General features: G+C 39.7%; 1 protein-coding gene across 3 annotated transcripts in view; it reads right to left on the reverse strand.

The window, feature by feature from the left end:
- Positions 1–246: 246 nt before the first annotated feature.
- The window catches only part of HSPA4L (heat shock protein family A (Hsp70) member 4 like), an 81,649-nt gene continuing 64,417 nt past the window's right edge, over positions 247–17,478 (reverse strand). For 2 of the 3 annotated variants that reach the window (XM_075929873.2, XM_075929870.2), the window contains 8 exons: positions 15,778–15,825; positions 13,638–13,742; positions 12,773–12,913; positions 10,458–10,583; positions 8,999–9,106; positions 4,866–4,985; positions 3,252–3,413; positions 247–2,655 (listed from right to left, as the gene is read on the reverse strand). In XM_075929873.2, coding sequence (XP_075785988.2) covers positions 2,461–2,655; positions 3,252–3,413; positions 4,866–4,985; positions 8,999–9,106; positions 10,458–10,583; positions 12,773–12,913; positions 13,638–13,742; positions 15,778–15,825 — 1,005 coding nt within the window. In that variant the 3' untranslated portion in view covers positions 247–2,460. The remainder of the gene's footprint in view (positions 2,656–3,251; positions 3,414–4,865; positions 4,986–8,998; positions 9,107–10,457; positions 10,584–12,772; positions 12,914–13,637; positions 13,743–15,777; positions 15,826–17,478) is intronic. The other variant, XM_075929871.2, reaches the window with a different exon arrangement.

Raw genomic sequence — 17,478 nt, forward strand, 5'->3', positions numbered from 1 at the left:
AGGCCTCCACAACAGGTATTTTTCTATAATGAACATTTACTTCTCAGCTTATTTTGGGGTAATATCTGAATATATATTTTGTGAACACTTACTCACCAGCAGTTTGAAATATCAGTCAGCATTGCTGAAGTAAGACCTGCCAGATACTAATGGGATAAGATGTAAGACTGAACTATGTAGTCATATATTTAACTTAGGAACAGGAAATACTGTAGCTCTATGCAAAAAAAACCACTTAACATTAGCAAGTGTGGAAAAACATGTTTAATCCCTTATTTCATGAGGACAGCTAACATTTAAATAGTCTGTTTCATCTTCTGATAAAGATTTTGTGGTCAAGGTTTTCATTTTATGCAGTTTTCAAGACACAATGGTGAGGTCTATTCCCCTTCAGTAAAATGAGGAGTTTTATTTTACATTTTTGAGCATGATTTAAGGTCCTAGACTGCTTTTGGTCACCATTAAGATTTTTAATGCAGAAAAATGTACAGGTATATATTGCTGCTGTGGATTATTTAGCAATATATCTTTATGTAATTGCTCAATCTTGCTTTTAGGTTGAAGATAGTATTTTGTTTTCTGTTCAATAGATTGTCAAGACCCTATAAACTCAAATCCTATAAATACTGAAGTTTCTGTGAAAGAACTGCAGTCATGACAGTTTGGGGGTACAATCTCCACCTTATGTCTGTTAGTGATAGAATGTAAGCACTTGCACTAAAAAAAGGAGCTGAAAGCCTAACATTCATTTACATTTTTGCTTAGTCAATCCACAGCAGTAACAAGCTCTAGTAAAACAAAATAAATACACCAAACTACTTACTTTTGGAATGTGTGATCTTGAACAATGAGAGTAGGTGGCAAAGTGGTTTAATATATTTGGAGGTGGGCTTGGTCACAAGCTGGTAACATTTTATGGTCTCATGTCTGTTCATAGTAGGGATTTTGTCATTTTTTTCCCTAGAGAGTGCTACATTTATCACCATTTCCCTGAGCGTGAACACTGTGCACCACCACATAAAACAGTGACTTTGTAATCATGTCAAAATTTACATTAAGAAATTTTAAGGGAAGGGTTTACCAAAGGTTGATTCAAAATTTATTATTCTGGTTTCATATGAAACAGTTTCCTAGGTTTAGTGTAGAAGTGTAAGACTAGAGTTTTTCCACTAGCTGGTTAACTCTCCAAGACATCTGAAAGCAAGATGCATGAGTGCACTTCGCTCTACGTCCCCATTAGGAGTATTTTGATAGTGATGCCATATATTCTTCCCCTTTTTAATTATGGGATAAGGCTGTTCTTTTACTATTATGTTAAATGTATACTCCTTGAACTCAGTTTAAGTCAAATAAATATTTGAAATAAACCTTGGTTTCTCAACCCTTCTGCATCTGCTTGGATTTGGCAGGATTTTTTCCTATGTATAATTTGGGCACACATTGCCTCAATGTGTTAAAATCCCTAATCATAATGAATGTTGGCCAATTTGTGTAAATTATCCATTTGCTTTCATTTGAAATATTTAGTAAAGGACTTAAATCCACACCTCAGAATTAAGACAGTTTATGAACCCATTTTTTGTGTTACTATTTCTCCTGTAAGGTGTACAAGATGTGCTGTTTGAGAGAGCATGTATAGCTGTTAACTGACAGGAAATCTAGTTTTAAAATGTAACAAGTGCAAAAAAAATTAGATGTCTCTCTTGAAAGTGATAGTCCTTGCATATTACTGTAACTTTAGTATCAGTCTACCATAACCACATGTGCATTAAGTATGTATGAACAGGTCAAGAGTTATTTTGAACAAATGACAAAGCCAATTTACCAGTATTGTTTTATAATTATGTTAATTCATGGTATGATTCTCAAATTAAGAAAATTCTGTTCTAAACTTGTATGTTTTATATGAAAAATATAAAGACCGTACAGTTCTCATCAACAAGATGGACTAGTATACTAGCTAACCTCTATTTTAATATTTAAGTAACAGTACAATAACTAGAAAATAGGTCAGTGCTTCAAGTGGTCATATTAACACCACTTCAATTCCAATATTTTTCCAAAATAAAGATGCAATTAAATCTACACTTCAGCATCAGTAGTGCAATACAGTGTCCTTTTCTGATTAAAGGAATTGAGGTTTATCCACAATAAAAGCTTTAAACAAGGTAGATTGTTGCCATTTATATATCAATTCTGTATGTTTGATATAAAATATATTGGGAAAGCTTAAACTGACTTTTACAATCTACATTCGGCTAAAGCTCCACATAAGCAGCATCAATGGAAATGAACATTGGAGGGAACTCAATGTAAAACACGTTCAAAACTACTGCAAAGAACAAAAGGACAGAAAGTTGGCTAAGAATAACTGAACATCCGTAGTGGTGCTAGACATAAAAGAAGAATGGACCCTGTAGTTACTTGCACTGTTTTAATTAAGTGAAAGAAATGCGAAACTTAGTCCACTTCCATTTCTCCAGATGGTTTGGTCTGCTGAGAATTGTCCTTTGCGGGATCTGGTTTTGTTTCAGCACCACTTTGTCCATTCACTGGTCCATTATGTTCACCATTAGCTTTTGTCTGAGCTTCACTTGGGGGCTCCATCCTTGGCTTAGGCTTGTTAACAACAGGGTTACAGAAACTATCCAGTTCCTAATATATTAGGATTGAAGAAAAGAATTATGTTCATTTAGTGATGAAACAAACACTCAAAACACTTGTACTAAGGAAGACAGTTGAAGAGTTCCAGTTTACCCGGGACAACAGAATTGAGAGAGGCATTTATTTCAAAATTTCCATGGAATCTAGGTTTCAGAAGCTGATTTTATTTAATGTGAAGTTTGAAAAGCTTACACAATATATGTTCTCTGACTAATTCTAGTTATCTGAAAATGTTGTCAATTTTCTATAAAACTTAGGTGCAGTAAACAATACCAGTTAGTTAAGGTATAAGGCAAATAGGATCACAGAGAAATATTTAATCCGCTATTACTCCAGAATAGGACTGATTAAATCACTAAATGAAAGGGATCGTCCCTCCCATTTACATCACTGGAGAACCCCCCCCCTCCCCCGCAGACTTACTATTTCTAGGTTAAGACAGGGAGAAAGCTTATTAAGCTAGAGTATAGGTACACCCCCGCCCCTCCATCTGTACCCTATTTTGCTCTTGAGTTTAATGCAATTTAACTATTTATAGATTTCTTCCCTATGCTAAGGACATCATAGGTACAATAATGCTTCTTTACCTTGGATTTTGCTAGTATTTCTGCCACCTTCACAACTGGATCCTGAGTCAGACTTAGTTTATTCTGGGCATTCATTTTGGTATTCAACCAATTCATGGCTTCACTGATAAACTTTTCAACTTTTTCCATCTCAGCAGGATCTAGATGATCATATTTTTCATCCTAAGAGGAGAAATGTTTTGAAACAAATCACCACAATGAATTTATGGGGCACACACTGGTAAAAGAAGTGTACAGTATCTAAGATTGCACTGCAACAGTTTCTGTGATAAATCCATGCATAAACTGAAGTTTAGAAGGAAAAATAGCTTTCGAGATAAAAAAATTATATAGGGAGATTTCGTCTTTGTTCATATTTAAATGCTTCAAGATACTCTTATAGAAAGCACTCTATAGAAATGTAAATTTGGGATTTCACTAAATTTATAATTATATTCCTTGATGTTGTTCAGATTAACTTAGAGCCCAATATGCTTCACAATATATCAATTTTCTTAAGTTTATTTTAACGTATGGCAATCTCCACCAACTTAAGAGTGACTAAAAAATAACTGCCAAATGAATTACTCATTTAGTTTAAAAGATACTTAAAGTACAAAATGGAAATCTTCAATTTTTTCATTTGACTGATACAAAGCACCCCTTTCCTCAAGCTCTAGGATAATCTTTCCAAAAGCACTTAAGTGCTTTTGAAAAACATTATTCCTAGACTTTGACTTGGTCTATGCTAGCAACTTACAGTAGAGTCTCGATTATCCAACCTAAACGGGACCGACAGGTGGTCGGATAAACGAAAATGTCAGATAACATGGAGTACAGAACATTACCTGTACAGTAGCTGATTCGGGTGCTCCGGGCGAAGGGCAGCAGCACTTTGGGGATGTTCCACTTGGAGGCTGCCGAGAAGGGCAGCAGCAGCAAGAGCAGCATCAACAGCACCCCGAGTGACAGGGCAGCGAGTGGGGCCATTCTCCCAGCCTGCACCTGGGGGCTGCAGGAAGGGAAGCGGCCAGGCAAGGATGGGGACCAAGCGACGCTGGCAGGAGACTCCAACCCATGGACTGGACTCTCAATCGCCCGCCATGTGCTGCAATTCAACGGGTGTCAGCAGCTGGGGCAGGAGAAATGGGCCTGGTCACATGATAGGTGGGCGGCAGCAGCGTGGGGTTTTAGTTTTGCTAGGATCTCCTGCTGGAGCCTCTTCAGCCAGGAAGGCTGCATGCGACATGGCAGCACAGGGTGGCTGGCCTTGGGGGCCGCATACTTGCGCTGCACTAGGCTGGCTGGGGATTTCTCACGGAACCCCCTGACAATGGTCCGCGGAACCCCAGGGTTTATCCGGTATGTCGAATAAAGCGGAATGTTGGCTTACCGAAGGTGGGATAATCTGGACTCTACTGTACATCAGTGTTACTGTCCCTCAGGAATATGGAAAATTCATAACCCAGAGTGTTGCAGTTATACCTCCTAACTGCACTGTAGACAATATGTTGATGCGAAGGCTTTACCTGTTGACATAGCTACTGTACCATTAGCTACAGAAAAGCCCTTAGTTTTTCAAACTTTGTTTACTAACCTAGATAATCCCCATACTCCAACTGTATAAATATGTACCTTATTTTTGAATGCTTCTACTGCTTTCATTAGAAGCTGGACCTTCTTTCCCAGGTCATTTAAAGCTTTTGGTCTTTCTTCATGTTCCATGTATCTTTCCTGAATAGGCTGACCATATTTCTGTAAGTATAAAACAGAGCATGGCACACTGTATAATTACCTCCAAAACTGAACTCTCCCACTAACATTTATATGTTTAGCTAACTCAGTGAATGAACATTAGTGTTAAGGTCAATGTAGCATGTTCTGAGTTGCGTGAATATCCTACAGGAAGTAAACTCTAGCACGGGGCAGGCAATTTTTGCGGGGGCCATACCAAGAATTTCTAAATTAGTCAAGGACTACACTCTTCCATATTAATAGAGATGGTGAGGGGTCTGGGATAGAGGTTGGTGCAGAAAAGAGCGGGGTGCAGGAGAGGATGTAGGGGCTGGAAGGGAGTTTGGGTGAAGGAGATAGTTGTGACCTGGGTTGGGAGAGTAGTAAGGTGCAGGGATCTGCGTTGTGACCTGAAGAAGGAGACTAGGGATGCAGGATCTGGGGGAGGGGAAGAATGCGGAGGAATATGGATGCAAGAGGGGAGGTAGAAAGTTTGGGTTGTGACATGGGGCAAGGGATTAGGGTTCAGGATCAGGGGGGCAGAAGGTTTGGGTTATGTGGGGTAAGGGTCAAAGGGTTGGGATACACACTCTGGCGGGGAGACCTAAATGATTGACTCCCAGCCAGCAGACTCCTTGCCTGCCCTTACATTGGTTGCAGGGGCCATGTGGTTTTTCAACAGCTAGGAGCCTGAGGGGAGGTGGGGGAGGGTGCTTTGCAAGCTGTCTGTTAACAGGCAGATCCCTTTGGCCAGAAACCGGCCAATGGAAATGGTGCTAGGGTGGGGAGGGAGCACCACACAAAGCCTCTCCTCCCTCCCCGGGCTCACATCTGTTCAAACAAGAGCCCCACAACATCCATTTTCCTCTACAGCGTGGGGCATGGGGGATGGCAGGCAGGGAGTCTGCCAGAGGCTCCCCATTGCATCTGCGGGCCAGATTCAGCCCGCAGAGAATATTTTGCCTAGGCCTGCTCTAGCAAGACATGCTGCAGTTAGAATATTGGGAGACCACTATATAATAGTGAAGAGAAACAAGAAAGAAATAAGTGAACAAGATTTGACTGCCACAAAAATTGTCTAGGGTAATATATAGAATTACTTTTACAATATTTTTGAAGTACAGGCAGTCCCCGGGTTACGTACAAGATAGGGACTATAGGTTTGTTCTTAAGTTGAATTTGTATGTAAGTCGGAACTGGCTCCAGATTCAGCTGCTGCCACTGAAACTGACCAGGGGCTGACTACAGGAAGCCAGAGGCAGAGTTGCTCTGTCCCCAGCTTCCTGGAATCAGCCTGATCAGTTTCAACAGCTGCTGAATCTGGAACCTGGGACAGAACAGCTGGGGCGCTGCCCGGCAGGTTCCCACAGGACCAACCCGGCAGCACCCCAGCTGCTCTACCCGAGGCGTCCCGCAACAAAAGCCTAGTCTGCTGGGGGGGGGGGGGGCACACTAGCTGCGCCCCCTCCCCCCCAGCACACCAGGGAGACCCAAGCAAAGCTGCACAGGCGGAGGGACCCCGCCGCCCCTGTGGGTTTGCTCCTGTCCCCCTGGTCTGCTGGGGGAGGTCCAGCAAAGTCGCTGGACCCCCCCCAGCAGACAGGGGAGACAGGAGCAAAGCCGCCCAGGTGGCGGGGGTCCCGCTGCCTGGGCGGCTTTGCTCCCGGGTAAACGAGCAAAGCCGCCCAGGCTGCGGCTTTGCTCGGGTGTCCCTGGTCTGCTGGGGGGAGGGGGGGGGGCGGGGTCCAGCGGCTTTGCTGGACCCCCCAGCAGACCAGGGAGACCGGGAGAAGCTTTTCTCGCCCCGTTCATAAGTGCGGATCCGACATAAGTCGGATCCGCGTAAGTCGGGGACTGCCTGTATATTAGATTTCAAGTTAATGTCCTTTTGGACAGCTCACAACTCAATTGCAATCATTCAGTAGGCATTCAGCCAAATAACCACAGGAAATGGGCAACCACCAGAATCCACATTTTCTCTCCTAAAGATCTCTCCCATTTGCCAGAATGTGCTTAATTATTCAGTCTTGTAGGACAATCGATCTGAATCTCATCTATATAGCTCCCCCAGTTGGCTTATTTCAAATCAGCAAAAGTTCTGCAGCAGCCATTTTTTCATAGTCACCAGCTGCTCAAAGGGGGACTAGCCAGATAACAGTATTAAATCAGTTTCACCGCACTATTTGAGAATGAAGCATTTTTCAATTTGAAGTTAAGAGTTAAGTATCCAAGATTTTAATTATGAAATGTCCTTGATATTAGGCCCCCACTCTACTGTCAGAAACCAAGCAGATCTTAGCTATGAGCACAATGGAATATAAAAACCTGAAGACTGACATCTCATCTCACAGAAAATGTTTTTAACAAAAAATGTTTTTAACAAGACTTAACTGAATTCAACATTTACACTACAGTTTCTGAAAACAAGAGCTGCAGAAAGTCTAGTACTGGGATGGTGAGCCTATGGCGCATGGGGTATTTTAACTCCCTCTGGGGCATCTGGTATTGGCCACTGTCAGCAGAAAGGACATTGTACTATATGTCCTTATTTGGCCCACAGCTTGTCTTGATCCAGCCCACAAGGCTCCGGGTTCGCCCTAGGATTGCCAGATGTCCGGTATTAAACTGGACAAGTCTGTTATTTTCACCTCCTGTTCAGTTAAAAAAATCAGAAAATACTGGACATCTAAAATGTCTGGTACTTACTGAATTTTTTTTCCCCAGCCAGTTGGTGATAATCCTGGGCTGTCTGGCTCAATACGGAGGCAGCCTGGCAACCCTAGTACTTAACGGGTTCTGCAGGCAAGCTGTCCGGCCCAGCGCAAGGAGGTGGGTGGCCACCGGCAGCCTGTTAGGGCCAAAATGCCTCACCACACAGTTTTTAAAGGGGCCATGCTGGTGATTTGAGGTAGGGGTTATTTTTTGTTTTGTTTTATTAAAAACTCTCGGGGTCCTTTTTTTTTGGCTCAAACTTTTTCCTGGCATTTCTTTTTTGTTGTTGGGTATTTTTTCTGAAATCATCTGGCAACCCTAGCTCGCTCCCACCCCCTTATAGTAGGGCAAATCAGCGCTGCTGTTCCAGCAAGCGGGAAGGAAGCAGCTCTACATGCTGTAGGGAAGTGCTCCCTGCAAGCACCCCCTCCCCACCACTCCCATTGGCAGTTCCACAGAGATGCATGGGAAAACAGCTGTGTCCCCCAGCAACTATGCCAGATAGATAGGCCCCTTAATCCCCTATCCTCTCCCATACTCACCCCACTCCAGTATTCTCCTCCCGCCCAGCCACTCCTTCACCCTATCTACCACCCCAAAGCCCACTCACTGGCAGCCCTCCCTACACTGAATCCCTCATTTTGGATCCATCCAAGAGCCTAGAGGAGCCCCACAAAATCTACTAGGCCCAGTGAAGAGTTAACCTAGCCCTAAGGGTAAGCCATGAGCCTTGGTGCCTCCCCTCATGGTTCTGGAGCTTGAGGAGAATATGTGTTTTTTTTCAGCTTCTCAGTTGAGGGGCATGTGTGAGGGTTTTTTCTTTCCCCTCCTCAGTTGGAGGCAAGTAGGGACTGTTTATCTGCTTTTCAACTTGTGTATGGTCCTCAACTGAGTTGCCTGTGGATCTGTGGCCCTCGACCCAAAAAAGGTTCCTCACCACTGGCCTCATGCCAGGTGGTCGAATTGCACCCACTGGTGTTATTCAACAGGTGCCCCCCCCAAAAAAAAACCACACGCCAAACACCTAAGAAAAATCAAAGTGTTAAGCAATCTACAAACTTCGCCCACAATATTAGCCACAAATGTGATGCACTAACTTATAGTATCCTAATAATTGCACAGACCAACATACAAATATTTTCAGATGCAAATGTGGGTATCTAATTTAAAAACTTTCATTAATCCTGAATCATTCATTAATACCAGTGTTCGTGAACATTCTTAAATGGATAAACACATGCTCATACATAGAGGTCACTATATATAATCACTGATGGTGATGTTTCTTAAATTTGTGTTCTATAAAAGCAAAACAATCTTACTCTTAATTCCTGAAGTTTATCCATATATACTTGTTTTGGTTGGTCCTCACCATCTTCATAAAGCCAGTTTTCTGTATCTTCCAACATTAAGGTCAGTTTACTTGACTCCTAAAAAGCAAGTGTTTATAGTGAACAAGGTCATCAAATTTAGCTCTCTTTTTGAAGGTAACAATTTTGATGGTAGCAGGACAAATACAGAAATGTCCTAACCTACCCATATCTACAGAAAATGGAAGGGAATTCTGGACTCATATGCCAGTTCCTAATTAGGAGGAAAACCAAATGCAAGAAGTTAAAGACTAACCAGCAAGGATTTCAAGCCTAAGTTATACATAGTGATACAGTTAGGGTACTAATCAGGTTTGTAATTTACATAAATGATCTTTTGCATATTCCCCTTTGAATACTGATAGTGAAATTTTGGATTTTTCTAGTGGTGAATTATATTCACAAAGTATCTTAAGTTTCTGACTTTGTAGTATGTTTGTATGCAAGGTTATGGGGCACTGGCAAGAGTTTAAATAGCAATACTTCAGTAAATGATATAATTCCTGTCAGTTTAAAGTGTAATTGTGCAGTATGGTTTTAGCAATTATAACCACCCTTGCTTATGCATAAAAGCAGATATTGGCAATATTTGGTTGGATATTTCCAGCAAACGCTGAAGGTATTCTTAGACTTTAGTAAAAAACTAAGGCCTCATTCTCCCTTAATTTACTCTTCAAAGGCTTCTGTACCACATATACTTGTCCAATACAGCATTAATCAATTATGCTTCCATAACATCACTGGAACAGACTTTGGTACCAATATTTACAGTAAGTTTAGTGTCACTGTAAGCCAACGTGGCCATCTGCTGTAGCCAATTTCTATCCTGGGACACAGGGAAACCACAGAAAGGACAATCAAAGAACACTTAATATGGTGCCTTCTAATGCATGGTAAGACACAGAAGAGCTAAAGTGATGTTCTGTCTTGCACTTCTCATTTGGGCCTGCAAGACATACCAACCAATAACTTCTTTCCAAAATGAAATACACCTTTCAAGACTAAGTAGAAATCAAGAATAGAAAGCTTTATTTGTGCCACTTATTTTATTCCTGACACCTACTCACTTCATTTGGGACTGAATACTGATTGGTCATTCTTTCCTGGATTTTTATGGAGACAAATGACACTTGAAACCTTACTGTGCTAGATACCAGGAATGATATACCCCCATACCTGACATCTAGACTTTACTCATACAAAACTAGAGCCGGTAGAGCTTTGTTAAAATGGAGCAAAACTTGAACAGCATCAGATAGCAATACTACCTATGTTTGAAGGCTAATTCACTGCCCCAAGGATTTATCCCAAAGCCCAAAAAGAAGATCAGTACTTAAATGAAAGTGTTACCCACCCATACTCAATATTAGTTCAATGTTAAATGTGTTAAAATTGTATCTGGCTCTCTTACTTCCTCAGTGACGAATTTTTCAAAAACACCACATAGCTTGTCTCTGAAGTCATACACATATTCTTCAACAGCATTCTTAGAATCATTTCTTTCTTTCTCTAACTTGTCTTGCATCATCATCTTCCCCTATGGGGAGAAAAAAGCTCAATCAGTTCAAATGTAATGCACAGAAACATCAACAGTGACATTAAAATTCAAAGTGTTATTTCTGTATCAAGCTATTCCTAGCTGTGCAGATTATTTTAGGTTTCAGCTAGTGTGCCTTCTGTGTCAATGTGAGTACTATTCAGAGGCTTAGTGAGAGTAGAAGCACAAGAAAAAAATCTGATATGCAACAGGTTTTATACTGCCTTGCTGTTTGATCACCAATAGGGAGCAATTACTAGACTGACAATTTGAGACAGCAGATATGCTTGTTAATAATAATCCAAACTGGGAATGACCTGAACTATAGTAATACATTTCCTATAAACATGGGGGGCCTTTGACAATTTGAGGTAGCTCTGGTTTAAGCAACTATGATTTTTGGAGCATTTTGGTTTGAATTATAATGCAGAGTTCTCTATATATAAATAGACTGCTCGTTTTTGTGTGTGACCAAGTTCCAGCTGTGAAATCTGATTATAGCCCCTTCCAACACAGGAGCAGGGAGATCAATACCATTTTTTATTTCTGCAAACTAACATTTTAGTACTCTCTCTCTTCTTCCTCCACTTACAAGCTTCCCAACCTCTTGATTGTATTTTCTATTCCAACTGAACACCCTAAAGGAACTTGTATCTTTATTGGAGGGCAAGAGTTTGCACTATTAACAGATCATAAAAAAGGAATTCTCAGGATCCAACTATGATCGCTACAGATTGATGGGACCAAATAGCATTCCTTCAGATGAAGGATACTGACATGGGGCTGGAGAACACTGAAGACAAGAGGCTGGGCAATGGTTTGCAAGTCATAAGGAATTCTTTAGCCTTTGAAGGCATGATTCCTAACATGCTTAACGATTAGTGCTGTGGCACCTTAGCCCTGGTCTACACTAGGGATGTTAAAAAGTTACAATAATCAACTAATTGAATAGTTGATAAGGACGCTTCTGCTTTGAAATGTAGCAAGAGCCCACCTGGCTGTTGCTACAGTTCAAAAGGTGGAAGTGCTATGTGGCGTTCCACCTTTGAAATGTACAAGAGTCCCTACTGGGGGTCTTGTGCATTTCACAGACTGAAAAACCACATGGAGCCTGGGGTCAGCGGGGGAACTAGAGTTCCCCTGCTGGCCCCAGGCTTCATGCAGCATTTCTTCTTTGAAATGTAGAAGAACCCCACCAGGGACTCTTGTACATTTCAAAGGTGAAATACCACTGCTGCACTCCTGCCGCCTCCCACAGAGCTTGGGGGAACCAGTTTGCAAGCCAGTCCCCTCCCCCCACCTCTGCTGCCTCTTTCTGGTAGAGTCAACAAGGAGAGGAAGCGACTAGTCGATTAGTGTACACTAAGGAGTTATTTTGAAATAAGGGGGCTGGTTATTTCAAAACAGCAGTAGCGTGGATACTCCACTGCTGCTATTTCGAACTAACTACTCCTTAGAGTCATTCAACTTAGAGCCCCAGGAAGCACTGGGGAGTAATTACTTTGAGGTAGTGTGTCCGCATTAAAAGAGCCTGCCTCAGACTAATTTCAAGGCTTCCCTGTAGTATGGATATGCTATTTCAAAAGAGTTACTTCAAGAGTTAAGATATTTCAAATAGCTATTTCAAAATGTCCTAGTGTAGGTATGCCCTTAGACTAACAAATATATAGAATCATGAGCTTTCTTGGGTGATACCCATTGGCAAGCTTTATTTCTAGAGATCTCAATATATTCCATTTACAGACTGCTTTTTCCTCCAATTCCTAGACAAATAGGATAGCTGGAGATGGAATCTGTTAAAACAGACTGAAAAAAAGCTGCATGCTGGTCATTTCCACCTTTGCCACAAGAAGAGCTGGCTCTTCTCAGCCAGGTGTATCTAATGTACTACATATTACTTCTTTATGGAAGTTCTTAAGAGTCACAGCAATCTCCAAGCAAAGAGACTTAAACTACAGTTAGTGGTGATGGTAGTTTAGCCTGAACTACATTAACTTTTGTAGATTATGAGTAAAAATTTTCAGTTTAAGAAAAAACCCTGATATGACCAGTAATAGTGATATTACAGAAATTTGAAGTATATTTGCTAGTTCTAAATGATTTATCTCTGGAACAAGCAAGCATATGCTAGCAGCTATTTCTTGTACAAGGAAATTTTTTTGCTTTCTTTATGAAACTTATGCACTTACCTCATTTTCTATGTAGCTATTAATAAAGTCCTGCCCCAACTGTCTATATAGGCTAGCTTGGATAGGTAGTTCAATACTTTTGATCTTCGCTTTAGCTTTGACAGGCTGGGCCACATGATCTGGCTTGTCTCCTGAAGCAGTCTATGGAAAATATTTTATTACATTCTGAGAATTATTCAACTGTGTGTGTGTAACATTTCTCTTGTAGCCAAAGGCTATATGATTAAAAAGGGAGAATACCAAACATGTAAATGGAACAGGCAAGAAAGAACTAAAACAAGTTGATGATGCTGTACTACTCCAGGGACACTATCTTAACTGCATACTATGTGCATCTTCAGTATTTACTCCTTTTCTGAAATCTACATTTCAGAATTTAAAATGAGAAATTATTACTTTTGAAACAGTATCAACGCCTTATATTTAATATGAAAATAAGATGTGAAATCACTACATTAAACACAGCCTGAAAAGAAAATCAGAACAAGAGCTCTTTAAATTAGTTGCAGCAAAATCTCTGGTGCTTGCATTTCCATTGTCTCAGAAAATCCCATATCCCTGTGTCATAGCACCACTATAAATCCCATTATTTCTTTAATGCTTTAGGGAAACATTCTCTGAAGTCTTAAACTCATACCTATATCACAAACTCACTTCAAATGTACTATGGCAGTACTACTAATTATAGTTTTGATAATCCTGGAATTAATCCCTTGTACTTAAATTTGATGAGGTGTACATTGGGATGTGTAAATAGATTTACATATTTATTAGGAGAATACCAAGCTAAGAATGGACACATGAAAACAGGAAAAAAATGTATGGGCAAACTCACAAGTTTCCTTTATCAATACTTGATACAAACCTTTGTTTCAGCTCCTCCGTGTTGTTCGCTTTCCTCATCTGCTTGGGTTGGCTGTTCTGCCTGATTTTTGTGATTGCCTTCCTCTTGGTCAACTTGCATTTTATCCTAGAAAGATAAATAATTTATCTGAATATCTACCCTTGGCTCAAGATGTTCTGACCTGAGTCAACCACTCCAGATCAGCATTTTATTATAAATCACCGAGCAGTCTTAATGTTTAAATTAAGAGGACAAAATCCTCATGTGTAACAATGACAGTGACATGTTTTGATGCAGTGCTATCCTTATTTCAGAAAGGGGTATAAACTTTTAACATTTAAAAAAAAAAGTCTTTTTAGTGGTTCTTTTGAATGTGCCCTTTGACAAAATTACATTAAGACCACAATGCTTTACACACATTTAATTGAAAATAAACTGTAGGCAAGGAATAGAAAAGACATTTTAAGACCACCACACCAACATAGGTAGGAGAGGAAAAGATTCTCTATGGAACAGTCAGAACTTCAGATATTGCATCATCACAAGTCTACATCCAATCTGAAAAAAATTTCATTGCTTTATTTTTACTTACATATATAGTCATAGTAGGACCATGAAACTAGTTTCCAGTCTTAGTGTCAAAGTCTTACTACAATACTTATTTAGCATGCTACTGTTATCCTATATACAGTCTCTTACTCCAATGAAGAGGAAGCTGCCAAGTGCTTCTGACACTAGCTGTTGGTGGACACCCATTATATCAGGTCAGCACTTATTAAAAAAATCATTTTTGCAAGAATGTGGGGTACATCATCCCAGTTTAGGTCTAATTTCTTCCTAAAAGGCTCAAAAGAGGGTATGAAACCCCTCTTAAAAAGGTCAACTGAGAGCTTAAGTCCTGTATAATGGAGACTTTGACACTTCTTGGGTGCATGAAAAGCAGCAAGCAGGGCAGGTACATGATATTAGCACTTGAAAACTAGTTTTACATACCTACCATGAATAATAATTTCTTTGAAAAAGGTCAAGATGTAGCATATTGGACCTATTTTTAGACAACACTAGGAGTTGCTGGCATTTTATCTGGACCTTTCTTTAAAAACTGAGTATGTGATTTTTCCCACCTGTATCTTTCCTGTAAGTAACAGTCCTAAGATCAGTTCACCTGTTCTTGTTTCAAGTTCTAATGGCTACATCACAATTACTATGAACATCTATTCAACATGTGAAGTGAGTTCAACTAGCAGCTGAACTGTTTATTAACAAATATTTTGTTGTCATAAAGCATCTTAATATACATTTTGTTCCCTTTTTTAAAATCAGCAGAAATATCTTCTATTATTATATGGATTCAGCTATTTAAACATCAGAATTAAAACAACATTGGCAATAATGTTTAGAGTTCAAACTGAAGTCTGGAATCTCAAGTATGTTAAAATCTCAAAATGGCAAAATCAGAAGTCTGCATGATTTTAAAATGTTAATCTTGATTTGTGTTTACAATACACATTTATTGAAAATATTTTCAGTTTTTATTATTGAGGAAGCAATAGTCCTGCAAAGCCGTATAGCTCTAATATATATGAAAAGTGACATACTGTTTCTAGAATTAAAAATGTATTTACTTACTCATGTATATTCAGTTTGCATAAAATGAATCTTTAAAATGTTAAGTAGCAAAATTCAATATCAATAGATTGCTAAGTTTTCCTACTGTACTTAAAGGAAAGTTATCATTTGTGATAATAAAATTAGAAGCAATTCCTAGAAATTAAATTCCTGAATTTATAATAGAATACATATGAGAATAAAGTGAATTACTTTTAAATTTCTTTAGTAACTGACAGCAACACAAAAATGCACATGGACTAAAAATTATTTCCTTGTAGGTTAATAAAATTTGCTATGAAACTTTAGGTACTAGCATATGCTGCATCCACTGCAAGTATGAAATAATTTAGTTTGCTAAACTATTGTTTAATAATCTATTTTAAGCATCAGAAGGCTACTTCTGCCAACTTCTTCAAGTTTTCAACTTACTGTTCTTACTGTTCACACAGACTATCAGAGGCAACAGTTGGAAAGAGGGGAAGGGGAAATCTTCTCTATAGTTAAAGAGAAAATTCTAATGATAAAAGAATACTACATATGCATCACAAACCTTATCCTCAGAGTCAAGGGTATCATCCTCAATTATGAAAGAGAATTGCTGACAAGCACCACAGTAAAAACAGAAGACAAATTAGGAAGAACAGAAGTATTGTCATGGGGAAAAGCCTAGAGATAAAAGTGGGTTACTTTTGTATTGAGGATAGTGTACTATTTCGAATATTCTCTATACATAATACATTACATGGAAATGTCGACATGTCTTCTGCCACTATTTTTTAAATTTTACTTATTAATAAACAGTGATTTTTTGTTGACGGTAGGCCCTGGGACAGTGTAGCAGCACCTATTTTCCCATCATACTTTAATTGAATGGGATTCCCCTCTGGCATACCTGCACCTATTTCCTGGGGCAGCTTGCCTACCAACGGAAGTCCGCTCGGGACATCCAAGTGTGGCTTTTTTGTTTTTGTTTTGCTCAACAACTTTGAGCCTGGATTACTGGCACCTTTTTTCTTACCAAAAAAAACACCATTAATAAGTATCTTTAAATGTGTCAAAGGCACTTTTTTACTCCTTGAGAAATTTTAAATATTAATCCTTTCAAGTTATCAGAGCACAAAAAGTGTCCTTATGCTGATGTAATGGTAACTGCACTACCACTTATTCTAACCTTCATAAACCAAATGCTAAAATGTGCTACACAAGAAAAACTGGAAAAATATTACTCTGGGAGGAAAAAATATGTACATGGAAGAGGCGGCTTCTTCTAAATAAGTTCAAGTACCTATCCTGAGGAGCTTTCAACTGAATTTGGGAAGTTCAAATGCAAGAAGATGAGAAAATAAAATGAGCAGAGGACAGAAAATTAGTTTCAAGAAGGGATTTGAAAAGAGTAGGTAGGCAAGGTGTTTCACTTACACAATAGGAAGTTATTTCAATAGGAACCGCAATGTTTTGGGGAAGTGACAGATTGATGTGAGAAGGTGAGATGTGAGGAAGTAAAAGTGGTCTGGAATAGTCCATATGCATTTCTGACCAATGCACAGATCAAGATTTTACCAACAGGCATAGGGAACAAAGGAGAGATTTCAGAAAAGTGAATGAAGGAAGCTATTAGGAATTTAACAAAAACATGGATGGAGAAGAAAAAAGCAAACAGCGAGGCTGAGTTTAACTGAAAAGAAAAGTTATAACTGATGATAAAGACAAGTAACAGAGTTTTGGAGAACATGAAATTTAGTATGACAACAGGAATTCTAGGAAGTGTGCCACAGTTTAAAAAGGCAAGCTAGAAAGTAAGGGAATAGAATGAAGATAAGAGATGCATTTGGGGGACTGCCATATAATGCATCAATGTAAAAAAGGCAAATAGAATAGGACACCAAGCGAAGAAACCTAAGGGATGCCAGAGAAGAACGCCCTCGCCGCATCCATAAAACATCCCACAAGGTATCATTTGAGTGGGGATCAGGGTGGACTTGGCCTTGTTTAGTTTACGGTCCAACCTGAAGAACATGTCCCTGACCATATATGTGGTCAGTCACTTGAGACAGGGAGGAGCCTTTTATAAACCAATCATCCAGGTAGATAAATCTGGAGCCTCCCTTTGCTTCCTCAGGAAGTCGGCCACTACTGCCACAACTTTGTAAAAACTCTGGAGGCTGTAGAAAGGCCAAAGGGAAGGGGTGTAAACTGATAATGGTTGTGGCCCAACGTAAAGCGGAGGAATCACCTGTGCAGGGATGAAACA

This window comes from Pelodiscus sinensis, chromosome 4 (genome assembly GCF_052426305.1).
Source record: "Pelodiscus sinensis isolate ZL-2025 chromosome 4, ASM5242630v1, whole genome shotgun sequence".
Taxonomy (NCBI): Eukaryota; Metazoa; Chordata; order Testudines; family Trionychidae; genus Pelodiscus; species Pelodiscus sinensis.